A 23,173-nucleotide genomic window follows, 5' to 3' on the forward strand; every position below is an offset into this window, starting at 1 on the left:
GCTGGTAACATTGGACCTCAAGGAGGCATACCTGCATGTCCCAGTCAGACAAAATTGCAGAAGATACCTCGGATTTCTTGCAGGTTCAACCCATTATCAATTCTCTGCATTGCCCTTTGGCTTATCTACTGCGCCCAGAGTATTCACGAAATGCCTGGCATCAGTAATTGCCTACTGCAGACTTCAAGGGATACAAATATACCCATATTTGGATGACTGCCTGATCCAAGCGGACAACAAGCACATACTTCCGAAACATCTGGCTTTTGTAATAATGTTGTTGAATTCTCTGGGATACACAGTCAACAAAAAGAAATCAAGGCTAATACCCTCATAAAAAATTATTTTCCTGGGTGCCAACTTGGACACAAACACCCAGATGGCCTACCTCACGCCAGAGAAACAGGGGCAACTAACTCAATACTTCAGAAAACTAGCAAATTTCACCAGGCTGACTGCAAGGAAAATCCTGCAGGCTCTGGGATTCATGGCATCTTGCATCCTACTAATCCCATGTGCAAAGTTCCATATGAGGAAACTTCAATAGTACCTGAAAAACCTATGGTCTCAACACAGCCACAGTTTGGAAACAATAATACCACTAATTCCATGTCTTCAAAAGGAATTTCTGTGGTGGGCTCAAGCATGCCAAAGAAACAATGGTCTCCCATTCTGCAAGCCTCAAGCAAATCAAGTCATCACAGCAGACGACTCGGACTATGCCTGGGGGGGGGCGGGGGGGGGGGGGTTGGCGCGCACATGACAGATCGGTGCATTCAGGGCAAATGGTCCCAAAAAGAAAAGCACCTACACATCAATCAAAAGGAAATGCTAGCAGTAATAACTGCTATTATAGCTTTCAAAGACCTTCTGCATCCAGGCCAACTATTGATAAGGACAGACAGCACCACAGTAATGTGGTACATAAACAGGGAGGAACCCATTTATACCCCCCTATGCAGGCTGTCCATGTCACTTTGGAACATGGCTCTGGAATTACAAATCGAACTTCAAGCACAGTACTTGCCAGGCAAGGAAAACATGCTGGCAGACAACCTAAGCAGAAATATGACAGACCCACACGAATGGAAGTTGCACCCTCAAGTTTTTACAGAAATAATTCAATTATGGGGAAGGCCAGACATAGATCTCTTTGCCTCCCACAAAATCACCAATTGACAAAAATCTGCTCAAGGACTTTTCATCCACAGACCTGGCGAGTGGGCGCTCTCTCTTTGAGTTGGACAACAATGACAGTTTATGCCTTTCCACCTCTTCCTCTGCTGCCCAAAGTTCTATTAAAAACCAAAGCAGACAGACCAAACATTATTCTCATTGCTCCAGACTGGCCAAGACAGCACTGGTACCCACTCCTGAGGAGCCTGACACATTCCCCACCATGGTCCCTACCTCTAATGCCTCTTCTTCTGACTCAGCACAGCTTCAAAACTCTTCACAGTCAGCTGAAAACACTCAATCTGGCCGCATGGAAGATTCCTTAACTTCACAATAGTCCCTACTCTCCAAGGAGGTGCAGGATGTCATTTTGGAGGCCAGAAGGCCTTCTACTAGGAAAGCTTACTCTGCAAAATGATAGCAATTTTGTGCCTGGAAGGAGAAAAAGGGCCAGATTCCTGGAATACTGAATTTACCTCAAATACTACAGTAGCTAGCTGAGCTGCTAAGCAGTGGACTTTCATTCTCCTCCATCAAAATCCATGCCTCAGCCATTTCTGCAGATCCTCCTTTATTCTCTCATCCCCTCTTAAGACAGTTCCTCAGAGGGGCTAAGAATATAAAACCCCCAAGGAAACAACCAGTACCTGTTTGGGGCCTAAATTTCATTCTAGAAAAGCTGACCTTGCCTCCCTTTGAGCCAGCTGCCTCAACAGATGTGCAATATTTGTCCTGGAAAACAGCCTTCCTTCTGGCTATCCCCTCAGCTCGCAGGGTATCGGAATTACAAGCTCTCATGTCTGTGCAGCCTTTCATCATTTTCCATCAGGGCAGAGTTTCCTTACGAACCAATCTGTCCTTTATGCCAAAGGTGGTATCCAGGGTAGCTCTGAATCAGGCTATTCACTTACCTACCTTTTACCCTAATCCTCAAAACAAAGGGGAGAGACTACTACATTCCTTGGTCATCCACAAAGAGCTACGTTATTATTTGGACAGAACAAAGCCTTTCAGAAAATCAGAACAACTGTTTGTGTCCTATGCTATAGGAGCTCAAGGGAAGCCAATTTCCAAACAGACAATCTCAAAATGGATAGCTCACTGCATACGCTTTTGTTACTCTCTTCATGGTAAAACTGTGCCTGCAGGCGTCCGATCTCACTCCACAAGGGCCACAGCTACCTCTGCAGCTTTCCTCAGAGGTGTTCCTACCAAAGATATTTTGGAAGCAGCCACTTGGAGTTCTGTGCATACCTTCTCCAAGCACTACCACCTACCATTATACTCCAAAACTAGAGCAGGCTTTGCCACTGCAGTCTTGCAGGGCATCCTGGCTCCTCCTAGTTACACCTAGTGCCTACCACCCCTTTTTTAGCTTTGGGATTCTACCCATCTGTTATGACTGCAGCTGTATGCACGATGAGCATAGTACAGTTTTGTACCTACCATAAATGTAGATGTTTGAGTGCTAATACAGCTGCAGTCCAGGTTTCCCTCCCTCCTTCCCCTCTTGGGACAGGCCAATTGGCTAACACCACCTCATACAAATTGATTGGGGTGTTCATTTATGGTGTATTTGCTTGTAACTACTATTTTTTTGATTATATTGCACTGCATTATTACATAAATTTATGTATTGCCTTCCTTCTGGGGGCATCTGACATCTGGGGCAAGAAAAACTGAAGAAAATGGCGTTGGCTGGTTCTTTTATACCCCTGTCTCACTGACGTCAGGGAAGAAGCGACGACAACCGACGCCGGACCTAGACTTTGGAATTCGGCCGACCGAGGACCCGCCTGACGGCAGAGAAACCCATCTGTTATGACTGCAGCTGTATTAGCTTTCGAACATCTACATTTATGGTAGGTACAAAACTGTACTTTATGGTAGGTACATAACATGTTCTTCGTGTTTCACTGTTGCAGTCATTACATTTGGGTTATCCTGCTGGCAGGTTGCCCTCAGTCGGCCTGAATTCCAAAGTCTTGGGTCCTGCATTGGTTGCTGTCGCCTCTTCTCTTACGTCAGGTCATCAGGGGTATAAAAGATGCAGCCGACGCCATTTTATTCCGTCTTTCTTGCCGCGCGGTGCCCGAAGCAGAAGCAGTTTGCAAGTGCCGGTCGGCCATCTCCTGAGATTTAAGTGTTCAAGTTTCAGATCCGAAGTCTTCATTAAAAGCCAAGTACCCCATTGGGGAAACGTTTTTCTTGCTCCAGACCGATGTCAGAAAAAGCTAATAATTGTATTTCTTGTGGGAAGCAAATACCTCATAAGGACTTTCATTCTTACTGTATTCCTTGCCTAGGCCCTGACCATGACGTTGCTAGTTGTCGGTTTTGTGCTAGATTTAACCAACGCACTATTAAGCGTCTGTACGATTTTGCATTAAGCTATTTTGGGTGAAAATTTAATTATGCAATGTCGTCGGATAGCCATCCCACTACCGGAGTTCACAAAAACCACAAAGAAAAAGAAAAAAACAGGCAACGGAGGTCCAAAACTGATGACGAAGCTTCTCCTAAGCAAGTCGCCGGTTCGCGGTTCTCAATGAAGTGCTTTCGCTGCCCCTGCTGCCCGCTACTGTAGAGTCGCAGGCCGCTACAGACTCCCACGTGGAGTCGGCCAGGCCACAGGAAACTCAAGGTATTGGAGCCTCTGAGATTATTCCCTCAGATGGGTCTGGAGCCGCTGAGCAGGCATCGGCTTCTGAGGGTGTATTCAGACCTAAACAGTTATATATTAAACCGACTTCAAAGACACTAACACCTTTAAAGACAAAGAAGCAAGTTCACCAGCCACAAGGACAGGCCTCCATGCCCAAAAAACAGATGCTCAAAATGGCCGAAGACTTAATTACCTTGATCAGGGGTTCCCATCCCCCTCCTGATAAGAGGCCTAGGCAAGAGACAGACTATGAATCTTCAGATCAGGTTTCCATTTCTTCTGATTCCTCTTCTGATCAGGAATATTCTCTTCCCCCCATGAGGATTCTGATGCTGAAGAATCAATTCCTTCAGCTTCTCCTCCTGAGGACTACTCTTTTAGGGAAACCTTGCATACTATGAGGGAGCACTTCCACTGGGAGAGCCAAGATTTTTCAGAATCTAAGAAAAGGCTCAGAGACTTCCTCTTACTTCCTCAACACAGGCCTCTAGCTAGTCCATCTGTGTTGGACATTGTAGATGATGTGTTCTCGGAGTCCAGTCTGACCCCTGACTCAACTAAGCCGGACAGATACTACAGGGTCCCTGACTCTCATAAATTCCTTTTCAAAAACCCTTCTGCAGACCCAGAAACTATGTTCTCAGGGTCCAAAAGGGGTCAAGGCTTCTACTGCAAAAAACCCTACCCCATCTGATAGGGATTCTAGGGCTCTGGATAGATGGGGAAAAAAGATTTACACATCTGCTACTTTAGCTATAAGGGCCTTAAATTGCCAGTTTAATTTGTTCAAATATCAGCAATATATCATGACACTGCTTATCAGAAACTTTGGCAAATTCTGAATGTGCAGAAAACAAAGAAATACAAGATTTATTGCATGCAGCTGAACAAGTTGGAAAGCATACTTTGCAATGTGGTTTTGATTCTCTGGAGACCTCCTGCAGGGCCGCTGTTACGGGTTCCGTCATTAGGAGGCATGCTTGGTTGAAAGAACAAAATCTGCCTGACCCATGTTAAAGCAAAATTATTAGATGCTCTTTTACAACATGATACCTTGTTTGGTGTTAAGGCAGAAGACGTGTTAAAGAAAATGGAAGACAAAGCTAAATCTATGCAAACGGTCAAGGATTTCTTAGAGGTACAGCCACCTAGATTTAGCAGACACTGGCCTACAAAGAATTGTTCCTTTCCAGTCTCAGATAGACCTCAAAGGGGCAGATCCAGACACCCTAGAGGCAGATAACAGCCGCAAGGATCCTACAGTTGTAAGCAGTGGAATGCCTTTACCTCCAAAGGTGGGGAGGACAAATCACAATCATACAGGAAACAGTCCCAATGACTTCCCCCCCTGCCTGCACCAAGCACTTATCTTCTGGCAGCACCCTTAGGGGGAAAACTAGCACTTTTTTCTCAAAATTGGCACATTATAACTCGGGACAAATGGGTTCTAGACATAGTGTCTCAAGACTACAAGTTTCATTTCCATACCCTACCAAGGGCAAACGGTTGGCCAGACCTGCCAAAAAATCAATGGGCAGAAGCTCAAAAACAAGTCGCAGCTCTGATGGACATGAGGGCTATTCAACAAGTGCCTCAGCAAGAGCAGGTACAAGGATTTTACTCGAGACTGTTCTTGGTACCGAGAAAGGACAAAGCATGTAGACCAATACTGGACCTATCTATTCTAAACACTTTCCTGGATATACCAAAATTCAAGATGTTGACCTTACAGCAGCTTCTGCCCATGCTGGGCAGCAAGGCTTGGCTTGTGACTTTAGACCTAAAAGAGGCATACCTGCATGTCCCAATCAGACAAACATGCAGATGATTCCTCAGATTCAAGGCTGGCTCAAAGCATTACCAATTCTCTGCACTACCCTTTGGCTTATCTACGGCGCCCAGTGTCTTCACAAAGTGCCTGGCACCAGTAATTGCATTCTGCAGACAAAGAGGAATACAAATATATCCTTACTTGGATGACTGCCTCATACAAGCAGAGAACAAGGACATTCTACTACAGCATCTGACGTTTGTGATAAGACTTTTAACATGCCTAGGGTACACAGTCAACAAAAGGAAATCCAAACTCGTACCCTCTCAAGAGATAATATTCCTGGGTGCAAGCTTAAATACAACTGCCCAGATGGCTTATCTCACTCCAGACAAACAGTGGCAACTGATTACCTATTTCATGGAAATGGCAACAAAGGCCCAGTTATCTGCAAGAAAAATTCTGCAGGCTTTGGGCTTCATGGCATCCTGCACTTTACTAATTCCATATGCAAGACTGCATATGAGGAAAATTCAATGGTACCTAAAAAGTGTCTAGACACAACACTGCCACCGTCTGGAAACAATGATTACTCTAATTCCCTGGCTGCAACAGGAGTTTCGATGGTGGGAAAAGGCTTGTCACCAAAACAAGGGACAGCCATTCTCACTACCCCCAGCCAGGCAGAGTCTAACGACGCATGCATCAGATTATGCCTGGGGGGCGCATGGCAGGAAGAGGCATTCAGGGCACCTGGTCCTCAAACCAAAAGCATCTACATATCAATCAAAAAGAGATGCTAGCTCTTCAAAATGCCCTGACAGCCTTCAAGGACCTACTTCATCCGGGACAACTACGAATAAAGACAGACAACACCACGATCATGCGGCACATAAACAAGCAGGGGGGCATTCATTCTTATCCCCTGTGCAGACTAGCCATGGCTTTATGGGACACAGCATTGACTTACCAAGTTCATCTGCAGGCACAATTCCTGCCAGGAAAGGAAAACACTCTGGCAGATGAACTAAACAGAAACCTCATGGATCCCTACGAGTGGCACCTGGATCCACAAGTCTTCAGCATGATAACAAAGAAATGGGGACGCCCAAACGTAGATCTATTTGCCTCCTCTCAAAACAATCAACTAAAAAGATTCTGCACAAGGACTTATCACGGACAAGCTTGGCAAGTGGACGCCTTATCTTTCAACTGGACAAACCTATCAGTATATGCCTTTCCTCCACTACCTCTCTTCCCCAAGGTACTCATAAAGGTCAGGCAGGAGAAACTAAAAATGATTCTGATTGCCGCAGACTGGCCACGCCAGTACTGGTATCCGATCTTAAGGAACTTCTTCCAATGCCCAGCCTGGACCTTACCTCAAATACCTCATCTACTGTCCCAGCAAAACAATCCGATTCTGCACAGCCAACTCAGGACCCTAAACCTGGCAGCATGGCGCATAATGTAGCCATGCAAACCACACCTCTTGGTAAAGCTGTGATGGATGTCATTTTAGAAGCCAGAAGGCCTAGTAGTAGAAAATCCTATGCTGGGAAATGGAAAAGATTTTGCGCTTGGAACCAAGCTCAAGGAACTGATACAGCTGTCCCAAATATTCCTCAGACTTTGCAATACTTAACTGAGATGCTGGACAATGGCTTATCTTTGGCTCATTACAATACAGAGCCACCACTCTTTTCTCATCCTTTATTAAGGCAGTACCTCAGAGGAGCCAAAAACTTGAGGCCTACAAGGAGAACGCCAGTACCTGCATAGGACCTCAATTAAGTCTTGGAAAAACTCACCTTACCTCCTTTTGAGCCAGCTGCTACTGCAGATATAAAATTCTTATCTTGGAAAACAGCTCTGCTCCTAGCAATAGCTTCTGCAAGACGAGTTTCAGAGCTACAGGCTCTCATGGCCGTGGAACCCTTTATAATTTTTTATCTTTTATCTCTCTGAGAACAAACCGTACATTTATGCCTAAGATGGTGTCCAGTGTAGCCCTTAACCAAACTATTCATTTGCCAACCTTTTATCCAAATCCACGAACAAGGGGGAGAAAATTCTGCATTCTTTGGACGTACACAGACAACTTAGATTTTACTTAGACAAAACTAAAGATCGACCGACGGAGCTCTAACCTCGGGTTCCCACTGGCCACTCTAAAGCCTACCTCCATATCCACCGCCTCAGGCTCCCCTTTTACATATTTGGTTGCTACGGCTTCAGCGACTCCTATCTCGCTTTGCCGCCGCTGGTTTCCTAGTTTGGTTTCTACCGGCTTCTTGGTGAGTTATGTAGTTAGTTTTTTATCTACTTAACTTTTTTTTAGTTTTTAATTCTTTTTGTCCTATTTCCCTTTGTTTTACTGTCTTTCCTCTTTTCTCCCTATCCCTTTCTTCCTTTGAACTTATAAGTTCTTTTTCCATCCCCTTCAGCCTTTTTGTGGTTTCCTATTGGTGTGTGTGTTTGTTTTTTGAGTGAGTGTTTTGTTTTATTCTTAAGTTTTAATTTTTGAGTTAATTTGTTATAGTGTGTGTGGTGTTACTCGTGCTGTCAATGTGTGTCTAAAGGCCTTCAATAGCTGGGCTTCACTCAAAGGTCTCTGTGCTTCAAGAGGTCTGACTCGTATGTCGAAAATGTCTACTGCAGACGGTTGTCATTTGTGTCTACTGCCTGTTCTTCTTATATCTGCAGGACTCCCCTTGCTGCTGCAGGGGGCTTCAGCCCCAGGAAAAAATAGGAAAGATTTAAGAACCAGGGTTCCAGAGGTGGGTTTCCTAAGCCTGAGGCCACTCTACTGTTCCTTTGGAAAAACTTGGTGTGTGAAGGTCCTCCAAACCAGCTTCTGAGCCGAGGCTCTGGCCGGAGCCGATGCCTACATCGGCCCGCTGAGGTCTCGAACTGCAGACTGCCGTTTCCTGTTCGAGCCCGCTGAGCCGGTATCCTATTGGAAGCTTGGAGTTCCATTAGACCCTGAACCGACATCTACCACATAGAAAGAGGTCCAGGTCACCGGCCCCTTGGCTCCGCTTCATCTGCAGCAGCATCTCCCTTTGCTTAGCCAACGGAGCTAGATGCATTTCTAGGAATTCGAGGCTGACTGCCGACTCTCAGAGGGTGACCCTGTCCCTTCTTATTCGACTATTCACTGGCCCAAAATGCTTCAGAGCTTTATCTCGGCTAGACTTGCCTGACTGTGTCGGAGCAGAGCCTGTCTCTGCTCGCTGGAGCTCGAGCCGGGCGCTCCTTCGGTGGTACGTTAGCTGAGCCGCATACAAATGTTCGCCCACTTTACCTCGATTTTTCCGAGGAAGAATCTCGGCGCCGACTGCCTCGGGACCCTTGGAGTGGCATCGGCCTCGAGTCCCCTGCTCTCCTCTCGGAGCTTCCTTCGGAGCCATCGTTCTCGGAGTCATCGTGGCCTCGAGCCATCACTGTCCGGTGCCGCAGGGGCGTGCCTGCCTGGAGCTGGGACCCAGTCATCTGCCTGGGTTGGGCGCTGCTCGAGGCCGGGCAGTGGTGTTGAAACCTGGTTCAACGCCACAGTCGCTCCGGTCCCCGACTCTCCGGAGCGTCAGGAACCAGGCCAAGCCTTCCACTCGGCCCCTCCCGAATCTCCAGCACTCAGCCTCAGCCTCAGGAATCTCTCTGTGCTCCCAGACCGAGGAGAGCCAGGCCCTCAAGAACAGGCAGAACCTGTCCTCTCGAAGACGACAGAGGAAACGATATCCGAGGTTGGCCGAGGCCACCTCTAAGATGTCTCATAGTCAGATTCGAGGTCTCCCTGCCTTCTGAAGGAAGAGATTCAGCCCTATTCCCAGAAAGAGGATGAATCAGGGGCCTTTGGCCAGCCCCTCATGAATCCTTCGGAGGATGAACTGCAGGCCCCCTTTGGCTTGGCTCTCAGCCTCTTCCACCTCCTCCATGTCTCCCTCTTGACCCCCTCCCCCAGGTGGTGGTAGCCCTCAAAATGGACTGCTCAGGACTCAGTGGCAAGCACCGTGGACGACCCTCAACTCAGTGGACGGCACCAGATCCTAAACTGCCACTGACCAAGGGAGTTTCGGATGATGGGCTGGTGGTTGCTGCTGCCACTAAGAAGGTCTATGCTGATTCTTTCCAGTGATGTTCCATCCACACCTTCAGGCATCTAGGTCTATGGACTACCTATGGAAGCGATGTTGAGTCTATGGACTCGGATGATGCTGCTCGCTGACCTTCTCTATGAGATTTTACCTGCCTTGGGTTTCACTTGATCAAAGACCTAAGTAAGTGACTTGAGAAAAAGATAGCGGGTTTTCAGGACAAGATGAACACCATAGGCGCTACCCATGCCTCCATAGCTAACTCCTCCATGCTACCCCAACTCCATGCTATTGATAGAGATGCTGACTATGCAACATGCAGGTGACTTAAAGCGTCCCAGGCATGCTGCCTGGATTGCCTGCACATCTCTGATTGGTTAAAACTTAGAACTCACTCCCCATTTGATTTTTCATCTCTCTTTGTCCTCATGAAAGAAACGTGACTAGGTGCAGGACGGAACTCAATCCTTTCCTCCGCCGAGTCCGCTTTTCTGGCCATCTTCTTCTTCAAAAAGTTCCTGCAGGGGGACTCTCCTGGTTCCGCGGCACGGGGTTCCGCTTCGCCTGAGGGGGGAGTCGGGTAAGGCGATAAGGCCAGAGGGGGGGGTCCAGACAGAGACGCCTCTTCCCGAGCAACTTTCTCAGAACCAGCCAGCCCAGAAACCTGAGGATAAGCCTGTTCAGCATCGAGGCAGTGGCAGTGATATTGTCACCTTCGGACCCAGTCGGCGGGATTGTCACTGTACCCAGAAGCCTGGTCATCCCCCATCATTTCGAAGTGGGTAATTCCCATCATTTCCTAAGGCTATTCCCGATCAAAAATCCCTTTCTGAAAATTTCAAAGCTGCTTGCAAATGTTCCACACCTGGAAAGGGATCTTGCAGCTTTGAAATTTCTTCAGCCAGTTCAAAGCAGCAAGCAAGCATTCCAGCAGACCAGCAAGGATCCTGAGTATAGTGACAGGACTCCAGACCAATTTTGGATCCTGAGAGGTTGGTTGATCTCAGTTTCTTGAACACACGATTTTGAAAAAACACGCATTTTCATGGTCACGCTATTAGTCCATTAAAACCATTGGGAAGAAAAAACTGATCGGCTCTAGACCTTCTATCAAAATCTATCATATAAACATGAACAGACGATTTCTCAGGCTCTCCGCCAGGCTATTTCAATCAAGAGCAATTCAGAGCCCTGCTTTTTGGACTCTCACCACTGCCCCTCGGTGGTTTTCACCACAAATGCATGGCAGTGGTAGCCCTCACCCGAGGACGCCAGGGATTCCAGGTGTTTCCAGCATATTTTTCACCTGGCTTTTCAAGCTTCCCACCAGGCATTGTCTAAGGGCCAGGTCAAAACTTCTTCGCGATTTTGTCAAAAACAAAAGTCTGTTTCCAATAAATTGTTGGCATTTCTGTTTTGGTTCTGTCGCTTGACACAGTCAACTAGGCTAATCAACAACACACAGTACATAGTTCAGACAGGTTAAAAGATCAAAGAATAACAGAGTCACTAACAACAGAGTCACCTTCAGGTTGGTTCTGAAAGTAGCTCAAGTTATTCTGAGTGTATTGGGATTATGGCGATTGCCATACCTCTGCTTGAGAATCCATCAATCCACTTCCCAATCCTTCATTGGATGCTCTTCACACAATGGTCATACATGCAACTCCACATGTCCCCGATCATTAACATCTCCTACATCATCTTCAGGTGGTCTTTCTGTAGTATGTTCTGGGGAGTCTGTGATGTCTCCCTCAGCGGTTCCCCTGAGTTGCTACTCCCCCTAACGGCAGCTGGGGGCATTATCAGGCCTGATCAGGGCAGGGGGCATGGCAACACATGGCAACCCATGGCACATAAATTGTTCTATAGGCCAGAGCAGTGCTTTAGCAGTTGAGCAGAGAGCAGAAGAGCCCCTTCAAGACTCTGCAGCGATTGCAACTATAACCAGACGGATGTCTGTAGCAAAGTGTGGTATAGCAACAAACAACCCCTTTGTAGGTCCCACCCCTTTGTGTGTGGAGAGGGTCCACTTCTTCTCAGCGGTTCTCAGCTTCAGCGGCATCTGATAGCAAGTCATCCCTGGCCCCAAAGTCCACATCGCTGGACAGATTGAGCAGAGCTATCCTCATGCCCTCACGAAAGTGGTCTTTGAAAGACTCTGTGGGGAGAGAAATTTTCTCAGTGGGTCAGCCTTGTTATGCACCTTTTGCTACTCCCCAAACAGCAAATTCAGAGATTTTCACCCCCTGCCCAGCAGAGACGGGGCCCTAGTCCCTTTGGTCCAAGTTTGGCCCTCCCCGGGACTTCTTCCTGTGCATTCCCTCCTTCCCAAAGTGATCCTCAAGTGATACAGAAAGCTATCACCAGAAGGCCCATTGCCAGCCTCATTGCTCCTACTGGCCCTCGCTGCAGGTTTTTCTTTCCTCTTCTACATCACTTTCTCTGGGAGCGACCTTGCATCTGGGACCATCCAGATCTTTTTTGATATCAGTGTCCTCTCTTCATCGCCGCCTTCCCCTCCTCCCTCTCTCTGCTTTGGTTCCTCCACACCTCAAATAGCCAGCTTCTCAACATCTCTCTCTGTTCGAGATATTTTGATATCGCCCCATAAATCTTCCACCTCAAGATTTATTTGAGTTAGAAACGGGAAAGCGGAAGCTCTTATAAGTCCAATAGATCGCCATCACTGCCTTCATTCAAAAACATCTCCATTTCTAGAAGGAACTTTTTCCAACTCTTCATCTCCTTTCTACTCTTCTAAGTTCAATTCAATTGGCATCTATTGGGCACTGTGGGTGTTTCTCAGTCTGCCATAATGTCTTTGTAACTACTTTGCTTTTTGAAGGAGTTTTTCTTTCCTCCTCCTATAAAGAATCCTCCCTGGGACTGGGACCTCTTGGGAGTTCTGTCTCTTGATTCTTCCTTTCTCTCGAACCTGCAGCCTCCTGTTCTTTAAAAATTGCTATTTTGATTGACACTTTTTCTGGTACACTTTTCTGGTAGCTGATACTTCAACTAGAAGCTGTTCAGAACTTCACCTCCTTATCTGAAGGTTCCATAAGGACAGTGTATCTTTTAAGGGTAAAACCCGCCTTTTTTTCTTCGGGATATCAACGTGTCTAACCTAAAACCAATTCACACCTTTCTGTGTTTTTTCCAGAATATTCTAACCTCTCTGAAAAATTGCATTGGCTAGATGTTCATAGTCAGTTAAAACAATTATTTGGATAGAACCAAACAATTCAGAAAAAAATTCAAGCTGCTTTGTCTCTTATTCAGAAGGCAGAAAGGGACTTTTTCTTTTTCAAAGGTATCATTATCTGATGGCTAACTCTCTGATTTTCCTTGTTTATGAAATTAGAAACAAAAAGCTGCCTAACAAACCTAAAGCCCATTCTACCCAGAGCTTTGGCTACTTATATAGCTTCCAAGACAGACTCTACCACCTCTTTACTTTAGGTATATGCTCTGCTGTGCATATTTCCTAGATCAGGATGTAGGTCACCAGAGGTGGACTTTGTTTCTAGTTATTCTGCTACTATTATAAGCTGGGCCAGCATTGTGGGATAAAGGTGAGCCCTCGACGAACTCGAAACGAGACTTTTTAGAGAGAGCCGGCCGGAGCCCGAGGTCGGCTCAACCCATCCAGCAAGAAGAAGTATGGTAGAACATAACTTCTATTTTTCAGAAAGACAGAACAACTACTAGTGGCATATGCCACAGCATCACAAGGAAAGGCCATCTCCAAGCAGACCATTTCAAAGTGGATAGGTCACTGCATTCGTTTCTGCTACAGACAGCATGGCAAAGCAGTGCCTAAAGGCATTAGGCCACATTCAGCCAAAGCTGCAGCCTTTCTCAGGGGAGTACCAACCAAAGACAATTTAGAGGCTGTCACTTGGAGTTCAGTGCATACCTTTACAAAACATTACAATCTGCCTCTTTACTCTAAATCCAGGGCAGGCTTTGCCACTGCAGTTCTGCAGGGCCTCATAGCCGCTCCTGATGCTGTTTAGCTCCAGCCCCACAGCCATAGCTTTTGGACTCAACCCCAAATGTAATGACTGCAACAGTGAAACACGAAGAACATAGTACAGTTGTGTACATTTACCATATATGTAGATGTTCGAGTGTATTCACTGTTGCAGTCCAGGTTACCCACCCGCCATCCCCCTTATTTTTGATGGAACTTATCTCTACTTCTCTAATCTATACAACCTAGGTGGTGTATTTGCTTATAGATGAAGGTAAATCATATTTCTGGTGCATGTATGTTTTATTTACATAAATTTATCCTACCCTTTTGGGAGCACCTGACATTTGGGGCAAGAAAAACTGAATAAAATGGTGTCTGCTGCATCTTTTATACCCCTGACGACCTGATGTCAGGGAAGAGGTGACAGCAAACGACGCAGGACCCAAGACTTTGGAATTCAGGCAGATTGAGGACATCCTGCCAGCAGGATAACCCAAATGTAATGACTGCAACAGTGAATGCACTCGAACATCTACATTTATGGTAAGTGTACAAAACTGTAGTTTCTTTTTCCTCAGTATGAACAGGTACCTATCTGTACCTTGCACTACCTTTAATCTCCCTTCTTCCTTCATTTTCTTTCTATAATCCATTTCTCTCCTCCCTGATGCTCACTCTATGTCAATGTGCCATCATCTTGTTTTTCTCTCCCTTTATATTACAATTCCTGTTTGTATTCTACTATGTTAACCTTAATGTCTTAAAAAATGCTTAAAATGCGTCTAAATATTCCATCGTCATATGATTTGTATTTGTTCTTAACCTCTTTTTTCTACATTGTCTAATTTGGTACAGTTATTTAAACTGTAGATGTTTTTGTATTATTTTAGAATATTGTAAAGTTGTTGTTCCTAAAAGGTCATTTTGTAATACTTTGGATCTGTTCTGCCCAGGTCTTCGCTGAAAATGGACACTTGCCCAGTTAGACTTTCTTGATAATCAAATGTCAGTAAACAAATAAAATAGTCTCAGTACTGGAAAGTGAATCCAAAGATCTGCTGTTGAGGTAGAACCCCACTGTCTTCTGATCTCAGAGCTTCAAAGGCAACTGGTGCTACTGTTTGAGACAATGATTCTGGTGGTTTGATGTTAGTGATGTTATTGTAATGCTCTTTGTAAGCCATATTAGGAGTTCCTCCGAGGCATTCAGCCTGCACTTGCTTTTCAGCGTAGCAGATGTGCTAACTGTGGTAGTCACAAAGCAGTGCTATTGTCTTTGCACCAGGTCTGTGGTGTAATGTGTTTGTGTGCGCGCACATAAATATATATAAATCTGTGTGTGTGTGCCTGGCTGTATATTTATTTCTGAAGCTGTCTTAAAGTTGTGTTAGTAACACTGTTCACATGTGCAGTGCATCATGGGCAGACTGTTATGCAGCATGTCTGTTGTAGCTCTTTTAGGCTGTTTTCCAAATCACTTTTGGGCCTTTCTGTGAATAATTTGGAGTACTGGTTCTGCACACTTCATCTTTTTGTTTTGCACACATTGGTGGAAGTTTTGACTGAGTCAGCCTTCATTAGTTTGAAAAGGGGAAGGGTGCGAGTCTAATTTCTTTGAAACTTTCTGCCTGGCTGCTGATGCTTTTAACTGGAACAATGGATGGTGTTGCGACAGGAGAAAAAGAAGCAACATTTGCTGTGATCAGTTGCTGTATAATACTCTGCTCTAAAAATATTCAAACATGTCATTCGTATGTATGTTGTAGGTAATATTTGGCAGCTTAGCTTGTGCTGGTGACATGTTGAAACACTGAGGTTCTTTTAGGACTCTCAAGTCTGTATTGGCTTAATTGGGAGTTAACATAATTAAGAAAGGTATACCTAGAAGTATGACATAAAAGATGTGTAAGTGGGTTATCTTTATGATTATTCAGTATATTTTGACTGTATTGGACACAAAGTTCATTGTGTGTCACTCTTTTGCAGAAATGCGGTTTGGTGTTGAGCTGGAAACGGGTTCAAGGTGCATCTGGAAAACTTCAAGGTAATTAATCTGTTCTCTTTTTCCAACTTTGACGGTGCTTCTTTGAAATGAATTCACTGCATTTGATGTTAATGACCCTGAAGTTCACTGTTATCATTACACACATCTTGCACATAAAAGTCACCATTTGGTTTCACTGTGGTGTCAGGTTTAACACCATGTTTTGATTGGTATCTTTACCACTAGACTTGCCAGCATACTTGTTGTTTGGTGCTTTTTTGGTATAATGGGTATACAGGCATAGTCACTAAAGTGCAGAAGTGATTGTGGTGTTTGAAAGGCTTGCCTTTCTGCTAGGATATGCTTGGTTATATCTCTTGATTTTTAAGGTACTGCCAGCAGTGTAATAAAGTAAGGCCAGAGGGCAAGTGCCTTTTAATCCCCAAAGCACACATGATATGTCTTTTAGGCACTCCTCAGTGAATGTGTATATTTGCAGCGAATATTGACCTACAAATTGCGTTTCTCTTGCACTGGTGTTGTAGCTCTAGTGGGATACTTGTAGCACCTCTTCTCGGTGAGCTGTTTTTCTGGCTGCTACAGTGCAAGGCTGCGTTTCTTTTTAGGTGGACTATTGAGCTTCAGTTTGTGTATTATATTGCCCTGGTATTGTTTTAGCTATACTTTTATCTCCTGTAGTATCTAACTATTAACTAGGCTTCTGGGGCAGGGGAGGGGGAGCTAGATTGCACTTTACTTCATAGGATCATAGGAGAGTACTTAGCTAATAGCTCTGGGGCCCTTACAAGTCTAGCTAAGAGTTTATCCCCAGAAAAGAAACCACAGTCAGCACCTGTCACCCCTGTCAATGAGGGACAAGTGGAACAAATTTGTGGTTGCCCATCCACTCATCAGAGTTTTGCTTGAAGAGGGTCAGCGAAGTACTTTGCTTGACGTGTATGGGGAGTCTATTCCAGAGACCTGGCAGCCTCTGCGAGACGAACCTCTCTCTCCAGCAGGTTTTGTTAATGTTACATATTAGATTTAAGCCTTTCGACTGGGTACTACGTGAGGAGTTAGACTTACCGATATGGAGCATCTCTTGTAGAGCAGGGTCTGAGATTGTCTTGTAGGCGAGACACAGGTCACCTCTGAGCAGTCTGTACGATACAGAGTAGAGTGATATTGATTTGAGCTTGTCCACATAGGACAGGTATTGGAGGCCATGAATTCTGTATGTGAGGTATTTCTGTGTCCTTTCTAGTTGGTGCAGGTGTTTGGAGAGGTACATAACCAAATGGGGCATTGTACTCAATTATTTGTCTAATGAGGGAGGAGTACAGAGAGGTAATAACCTCCTTTTTTTCTGGATGCAGTCCCTTTACTTATGAGATGCACCAAATAAAATTTTTTTCTGACCACTTCCACTACGTGATGCTCAAATGTGAGATTTTTGTCAACTTGTGTACCCAGGTCTCTCACCACAGGTTGTGTGCTTAGGGGGTTGCTGCTAATGTGGTAATCAGTAAGGGTCGTGTTTTTGCCGAATGGTATGATAATACATTTTTTTTACATTTAACTTAAGGCCATGACTTTGGCACCGGTCATTTGTTGCTGTGAGACCGTCTTGAAGTATGTTAACATCATTTGGAGAGTCAGTGACAGCACCCAACTTACAGTTGTCCGCAGACTTCATCAGCCACAGGTCATTGGTCTTTGCCTGGACCTTTGAGAAGTAGATGCCAAACAATAGGGGTCCCAGGACAGATCCCTTTGGGACACCACTAGTGAGAGGTCTGTTATCGTAAGTAGTGGCACCTATTTTGACCTTGTGTGTCCTATCAGTGAGCCAGTTGGGCAAACACCTGATGAGATAGGAATTTACACCAAGTTCTGTTAGCTTTTCGATGATGCCCAAGTGGGGGATTGTGTCAAAGGCTTTGGCCAAGTCAAGGCCTTTGACGAATCCTAACTGGATGGGGTCAAGTGCTTGGAGATTGACAATGTCCTTGTTTATGAGGTCCATAATAACGCCCTCCATGGCCTTACAGATCAGACTTGTCAAGCTAATGGGGCGATAGTTACCAGGGTCAGTAGTGGCACCACCTTTGCACAAAGGAATGACAATGGCAGATGTCCTTCAAGGATGCATCTGCAGTCCTAACATATGGGTTGTCCTGCCTCAGGCAGCCCTTCGGTCGGCCGGATTCCAAAGTCTGGGTCCGGCCTCGGCTGATGTCGCACTTCACCCGACGTCATAGTTGCTGTGTATTGGGTATAAAGGCATCAGCCGACACCATTTTCCTCAGTCTTTCTTGCCGCGTGGTGCCCGAAGCAGAAGCTGTTCGCAAGTGCCGGTCGGTCAGATCCAGAGATTTTTACTACCGAAGACTTCTAAAAAGCTAAGTACCCCGTTGGGGACTCTTTCTTGCCTCAGCCGATGTCAGAAAAAGTAAATAATTGTTTAACTTGTGGGAAACAAATACCTCATAAGGATTTCCACTCTTACTGCCTTCCTTGCTTAGGCCCAGACCACGACGTATCAGCTTGTCTAGCCTGTGCTTCCTTCAACCGACGGACACTTAGACGTCGGTCGGAGTTTGCAGAGGAGTTTTTTGGTCCCGCTTTTGCTTACAAAATGCCGTTGGAGATTCCGACTACACAATTAGCTAAAAAGCGCAAGGAAAAGGACCGACACTCGCGGTCCGCGGTTTCGGCTGAAACCACTGTTAAGCCAACCGCGAGTGTCTCGGTTTCGGCTGAAACCGAGTCCTCGGTTCTTCCTTCGGCCGAAAGCATGCCTCCGATAGCCGAGGCCTCACAGAGCATGGCTGAATCTGCTACTGAAATTTCCCCTGCTGTAGCAGGCACCCAGGACTTATCAGATACTATTCCCTTAGACATATCTACTCCTGCACGTGGAGCTGCTAGGCCCCCTGCATCTATGTCTATCAAGGCTTTTTCTAGGGCTAAAGCAGCTAAATCCTCTAAGGCCTTGCCTGCTAAACCCCCCTCACACAGGCCTACCTCTAGTTCCCAAATGCTCAGCCTGGCTGAGGATCTCATTTCTTTGATCAGGGGATCCCAACCTCACCCAGACAGGACCTCTCAACCACCTCCAGAGAAGAGGCCTAGAACTGAGCCCCCGGATCCTGTTTCTACAGACTATTCCTCGGATTATTCAGAAAACTCAGACCCTCCAGAAGGCCCATATTCTCCTTATGAGGATTCTGATGCAGAAGACTCCATTCCTTCTGCCTCTCCTCCTGAAGAATTTTCTTTTGGGGAAACCTTACATGCTATGAGAGAGCATTTTCAATGGCAGGGCCAGGATTTTTCAGATTCAAGGAAAAGGCTAAGGACCTTTTTACATTTACCACAGCATAGGCCTTTAGCCATTCCTCCAGTACTAACAGTTGTTGATGATGCATATAATGATGCCTGTACTGCCCCTGACTCTCTTCCTCCGGCCCCTGCCAAGCCCGACAGATATTACAGGGTCCCGGACACACACTTTCACTTGTATAAGGCTCCTATTGCAGATCCTGAAACCATTTCACAGGGCCCCAAAGCTGTAGCAACTGCCTCTGCCAAAAACCCCCTCCCCTCTGAAAGAGAATCTAGAGCATTAGAGAGATGGGGTAAAAAAGTTTATACTTCTGCTACTCTTTCGGCCAGGGCCTTAAACTGTCAATTTCACATGATTCAGTATCAGGAATATTTGTTAGACCAGCTAAATAAAAAACTGTCCTCTCCTGAACCTATAGACCGTAAGTCCTTTCAGGATTTGGTACATAACACTCAGCAGGTCAGTAATCATTCCTTAAAATGCGGCTATGATGCACTGGAGGCTTCCTTTAGATCAGCTATGACTGGAACAGTGATTAGAAGGCATGCCTGGTTAAAAGAGCAATCCTTACCAGACCATGTTAAGTCAAAGCTCCTAGATGCTCCTATGGAGAAACAAAGTTTGTTTGGCTCCCCTGCACAGCAAGTGCTAAAGAAGGTGGAAGAAAAAGCAAAATCTGTCCAAACAGTCAAGGATTTCTTACAGGTCCAACCTCCGAGGTTTAGTAGAAATTGGCCTTCGAAGAATTGGTCCTTTCCAGACACCTCCAGAGCACAGAGAGGCAGAAATAGGTGCCCAAGAGGCAGAGGTCAATCCAGAGGTGCCTACAGGGGACGTCAGTGGCAGCCTAACAACCAGAGAAGTACTGCCACAGATTCAGCTACGACCACTTCCACAGGACAGACACAATGACTTGGCTCTGATACCGCCTACCAGGGAACAACTAGAAGCACCCTTGGGCGGAAAGCTAGCCTTATTTTCCGTAAACTGGCATTACATTACAGGGGACAAATGGATTTTACAGACAATAGACAAAGGCTACAGGTTTCACTTCCACACACTACCAAAAAAGAGAGGAATGCCAAACCTACCACCAAACCAAACAACAAACGCTCTAGGACAAATCAACCACCTACTAAGGATGAGAGCTATAGAAAAGGTACCGCCTATGGAACAAGGGCAAGGATTTTACTCCAGACTTTTCCTGGTACCAAGGAAAGAAAATCAATGGAGGCCTATTCTCGACCTGTCCACTCTGAACACATATCTCATTGTTCCAAAATTCAAAATGCTGACCCTACAGCAACTTCTTCCCATGCTGGGCAAGGAGTCTTGGCTGGTGACTCTAGATCTCAAGGAGGCATACCTGCACATCCCTATACGACCAGATTGCAGAAGATACCTCAGATTTCTTGCAGGATCAGAGCATTATCAATTCTCAGCATTGCCCTTTGGCTTATCTACTGCCCAGAGTATTCACGAAATGCCTGGCATCAGTAATTGCTCATTGCAGGCTTCAGGGAATTCAGATTTATCCATACCTGGACGACTGCCTAATACAAGCGGACAACAAGACCAAATTAACAAAAGATTTGGAAAAGGTTATACAACTGCTGCAAGCCCTGGGATACACAGTCAACATGAAAAAGTCAAGGCTGGTACCATCCCAAAGGATAACATTCTTGGGTGCAGAACTGGACACATCAAATCAGATGGCATTTCTCACAGCAGAAAAACAAAAGCAACTACCACTCTATTTCATGGCATTAACAACACAGATCCAGCTTACAGCAAGGAAAGTCCTGCAAGCCCTGGGTTACATGGCATCCTGCATAATATTGATTCCGCATGCCAGGCTGCATATGAGAAAGTTGCAATGGTACCTAAGGAATGTATGGTCTCAACACAAGCACAGTCTAGAAGCCCAGATTCCAATAATTCCATGCCTGAAACAAGAATTCCTGTGGTGGGCTCAGGCCTGCCAGTTAAACAGAGGACTGCCTTTCCACAAACCTCATCCAAGCCAGACTATCACCACGGACGCCTCAGACCTAGGCTGGGGGGCACACATGGTGGACAAGTGCATACAAGGCCTATGGACACAAGACCAGCTGAATCTACACATAAATCAAAAAGAGATGCTGGCAGTGAAACAGGCAATCCAGACATTCAGACCTTTTCTTCAACAGGGTCACTTGCTGATAAGGACGGACAACACCACAGTCATGTGGTATATCAACAAACAGGGAGGTACACACTCATATCCTCTATGCCGGATGGCAATGGACCTGTGGAATGTGGCCCTGAACCTCAACATTCAACTCCAGGCCAAATTTGTGCCAGGAAAAGAAAATTCACTAGCAGACACCTTAAGCAGAACTACCACGGATGCCCACGAATGGATGCTGCATCCAGACATCTTCAAAACCTTTACAAAGAAATGGGGACTACCAGAAATAGACCTGTTTGCATCCCCACACAACCACCAATTGAGGAAATTCTGCACAAGGACATACCACCCACTTGCTTGGAAGGTGGACTCCCTATCCTTCAGTTGGGAAGACCTGACAGCATATGCATTCCCACCTCTTCCTTTGATGCACAAAGTGCTACTGAAGATCAAAGAAGATCACCCAAGGATAATCCTGATAGCTCCAGACTGGCCGAAGCAGCATTGGTACCCGCTACTGAGGAGTATGTCTCGGACACACGCATGGCCTCTACCTCTATGTCCTTTACTTCTAACACAGAACAACTACAAGATCCTACATCCAAACTTGAAAACACTACAGCTAGCTGCTTGGAATATTACATAAAACAAAATAACCCAGATTTATCTCAGAGGGTTAAAGACATTGTCCTGGAGGCTCGCAGACCCTCCACAAGGAAGACTTATTCAGCCAAATGGAAAAGATACCTCATTTGGAGTGCAGCAAAAGGAGAAAATGTATCATTAGCAAACATAGCTAACATCCTGGAATACTTAGCAGAACTTTTCCACAATGGCCTGTCTTACTCCTCCATTAAGATTCATGCATCAGCAATTTCAGCAGAATACAACATGGATCTTCCAGTCTTCTCTCATCCTCTACTCAGGCAGTTTCTGAGAGGAATTAAAATGTAAAGCCTCCAAGGAAGCCACCTTTGCCTACATGGGACCTTAACTTTGTGCTGGAAAAGTTAACACTTCCCCTTTTGAACCAGCAGCAACAGCAGAATTACAGTTCTTGTCTTGGAAAACTGCTTTCCTACTTGCAATCACTTCAGCAAGAAGGGTTTCTGAATTACAGGCATTAATGGCAGTACAGCCTTTCCTTATCTTCCATCAGGATAGAGTGTCCTTGAGAACTAACCCTACTTTTATGCCAAAAGTGGTCTCCAGAGTATCATTGAACCAAGCAATCCACCTACCAACATTCTTCCCCAACCCACAGAACAGGGGGGAAAGACTACTACATACCTTGGATGTGCACAGGCAATTACGCTACTATCTGGACAGAACTAAGACCAACAGAAAAAACTGACCAGCTTCTGGTAGCATATGCAACAGGAATGGAAGGAAAAGCAATTTCAAAACAGACAGTCTCAAAATGGATAGGAAATTGCATTAGATTTTGTTACTCTTTTCATGGAAAGACAACTCCAGAAAACATCAGACCTCACTCCACAAGGACTACAGCCACTACTACAGCTTTCCTACGAGGAGTGGCTACCAAAGACATTTTAGAAGCTGCTACTTGGAGCTCCGTGCATACATTTGCCAAGCATTATAATCTTCCTTTATACTCCAGATCCCGAGCAGGTTTTGCAACTGCTGTTTTGCAAGGGATCTTAACTACACCATCATTATCTTAGTGCCTCCTCCCCCAGTTTGGCTATGGTATTCTACCCATATGTTAGGACTGCAGATGCATCCTTGAAGGACATAGTACAGTTTTGTACCTACCATAAATGTAGATGTCCGAGAGGTATGCATCTGCAGTCAGGATTACCCGCCCTCCTTCCCCTCTGTGGTACTCCTAGGGTATTTGCCCATCTTGTAGCTAGCTGGGGGAATCTTTTATGGTGTATTTGTTTGTATATATGTTTATACATGCTTATGTTGTTTGCTCTCTACTGTTTGGAATTATTTGCATTTATCCAAATTTAGCC

The 23,173-nt window shown here is 45.5% G+C and overlaps 1 protein-coding gene across 4 annotated transcripts in view; it reads left to right on the forward strand.

The window, feature by feature from the left end:
• The window catches only part of RBM25 (RNA binding motif protein 25), a 1,759,384-nt gene that overhangs the window by 805,053 nt on the left and 931,158 nt on the right, over window positions 1-23,173 (forward strand). For all 4 annotated transcript variants that reach the window (XM_044074670.1, XM_044074671.1, XM_044074673.1 and 1 more), the window contains exon 5: window positions 15,675-15,732. In XM_044074670.1, coding sequence (XP_043930605.1) covers window positions 15,675-15,732 — 58 coding nt within the window. The remainder of the gene's footprint in view (window positions 1-15,674; window positions 15,733-23,173) is intronic.

This window comes from Protopterus annectens, chromosome 6.part0, assembly GCF_019279795.1.
Source record: "Protopterus annectens isolate FY-2018-M chromosome 6.part0, PAN1.0, whole genome shotgun sequence".
In the NCBI taxonomy this organism is placed as follows: Eukaryota; Metazoa; Chordata; order Ceratodontiformes; family Protopteridae; genus Protopterus; species Protopterus annectens.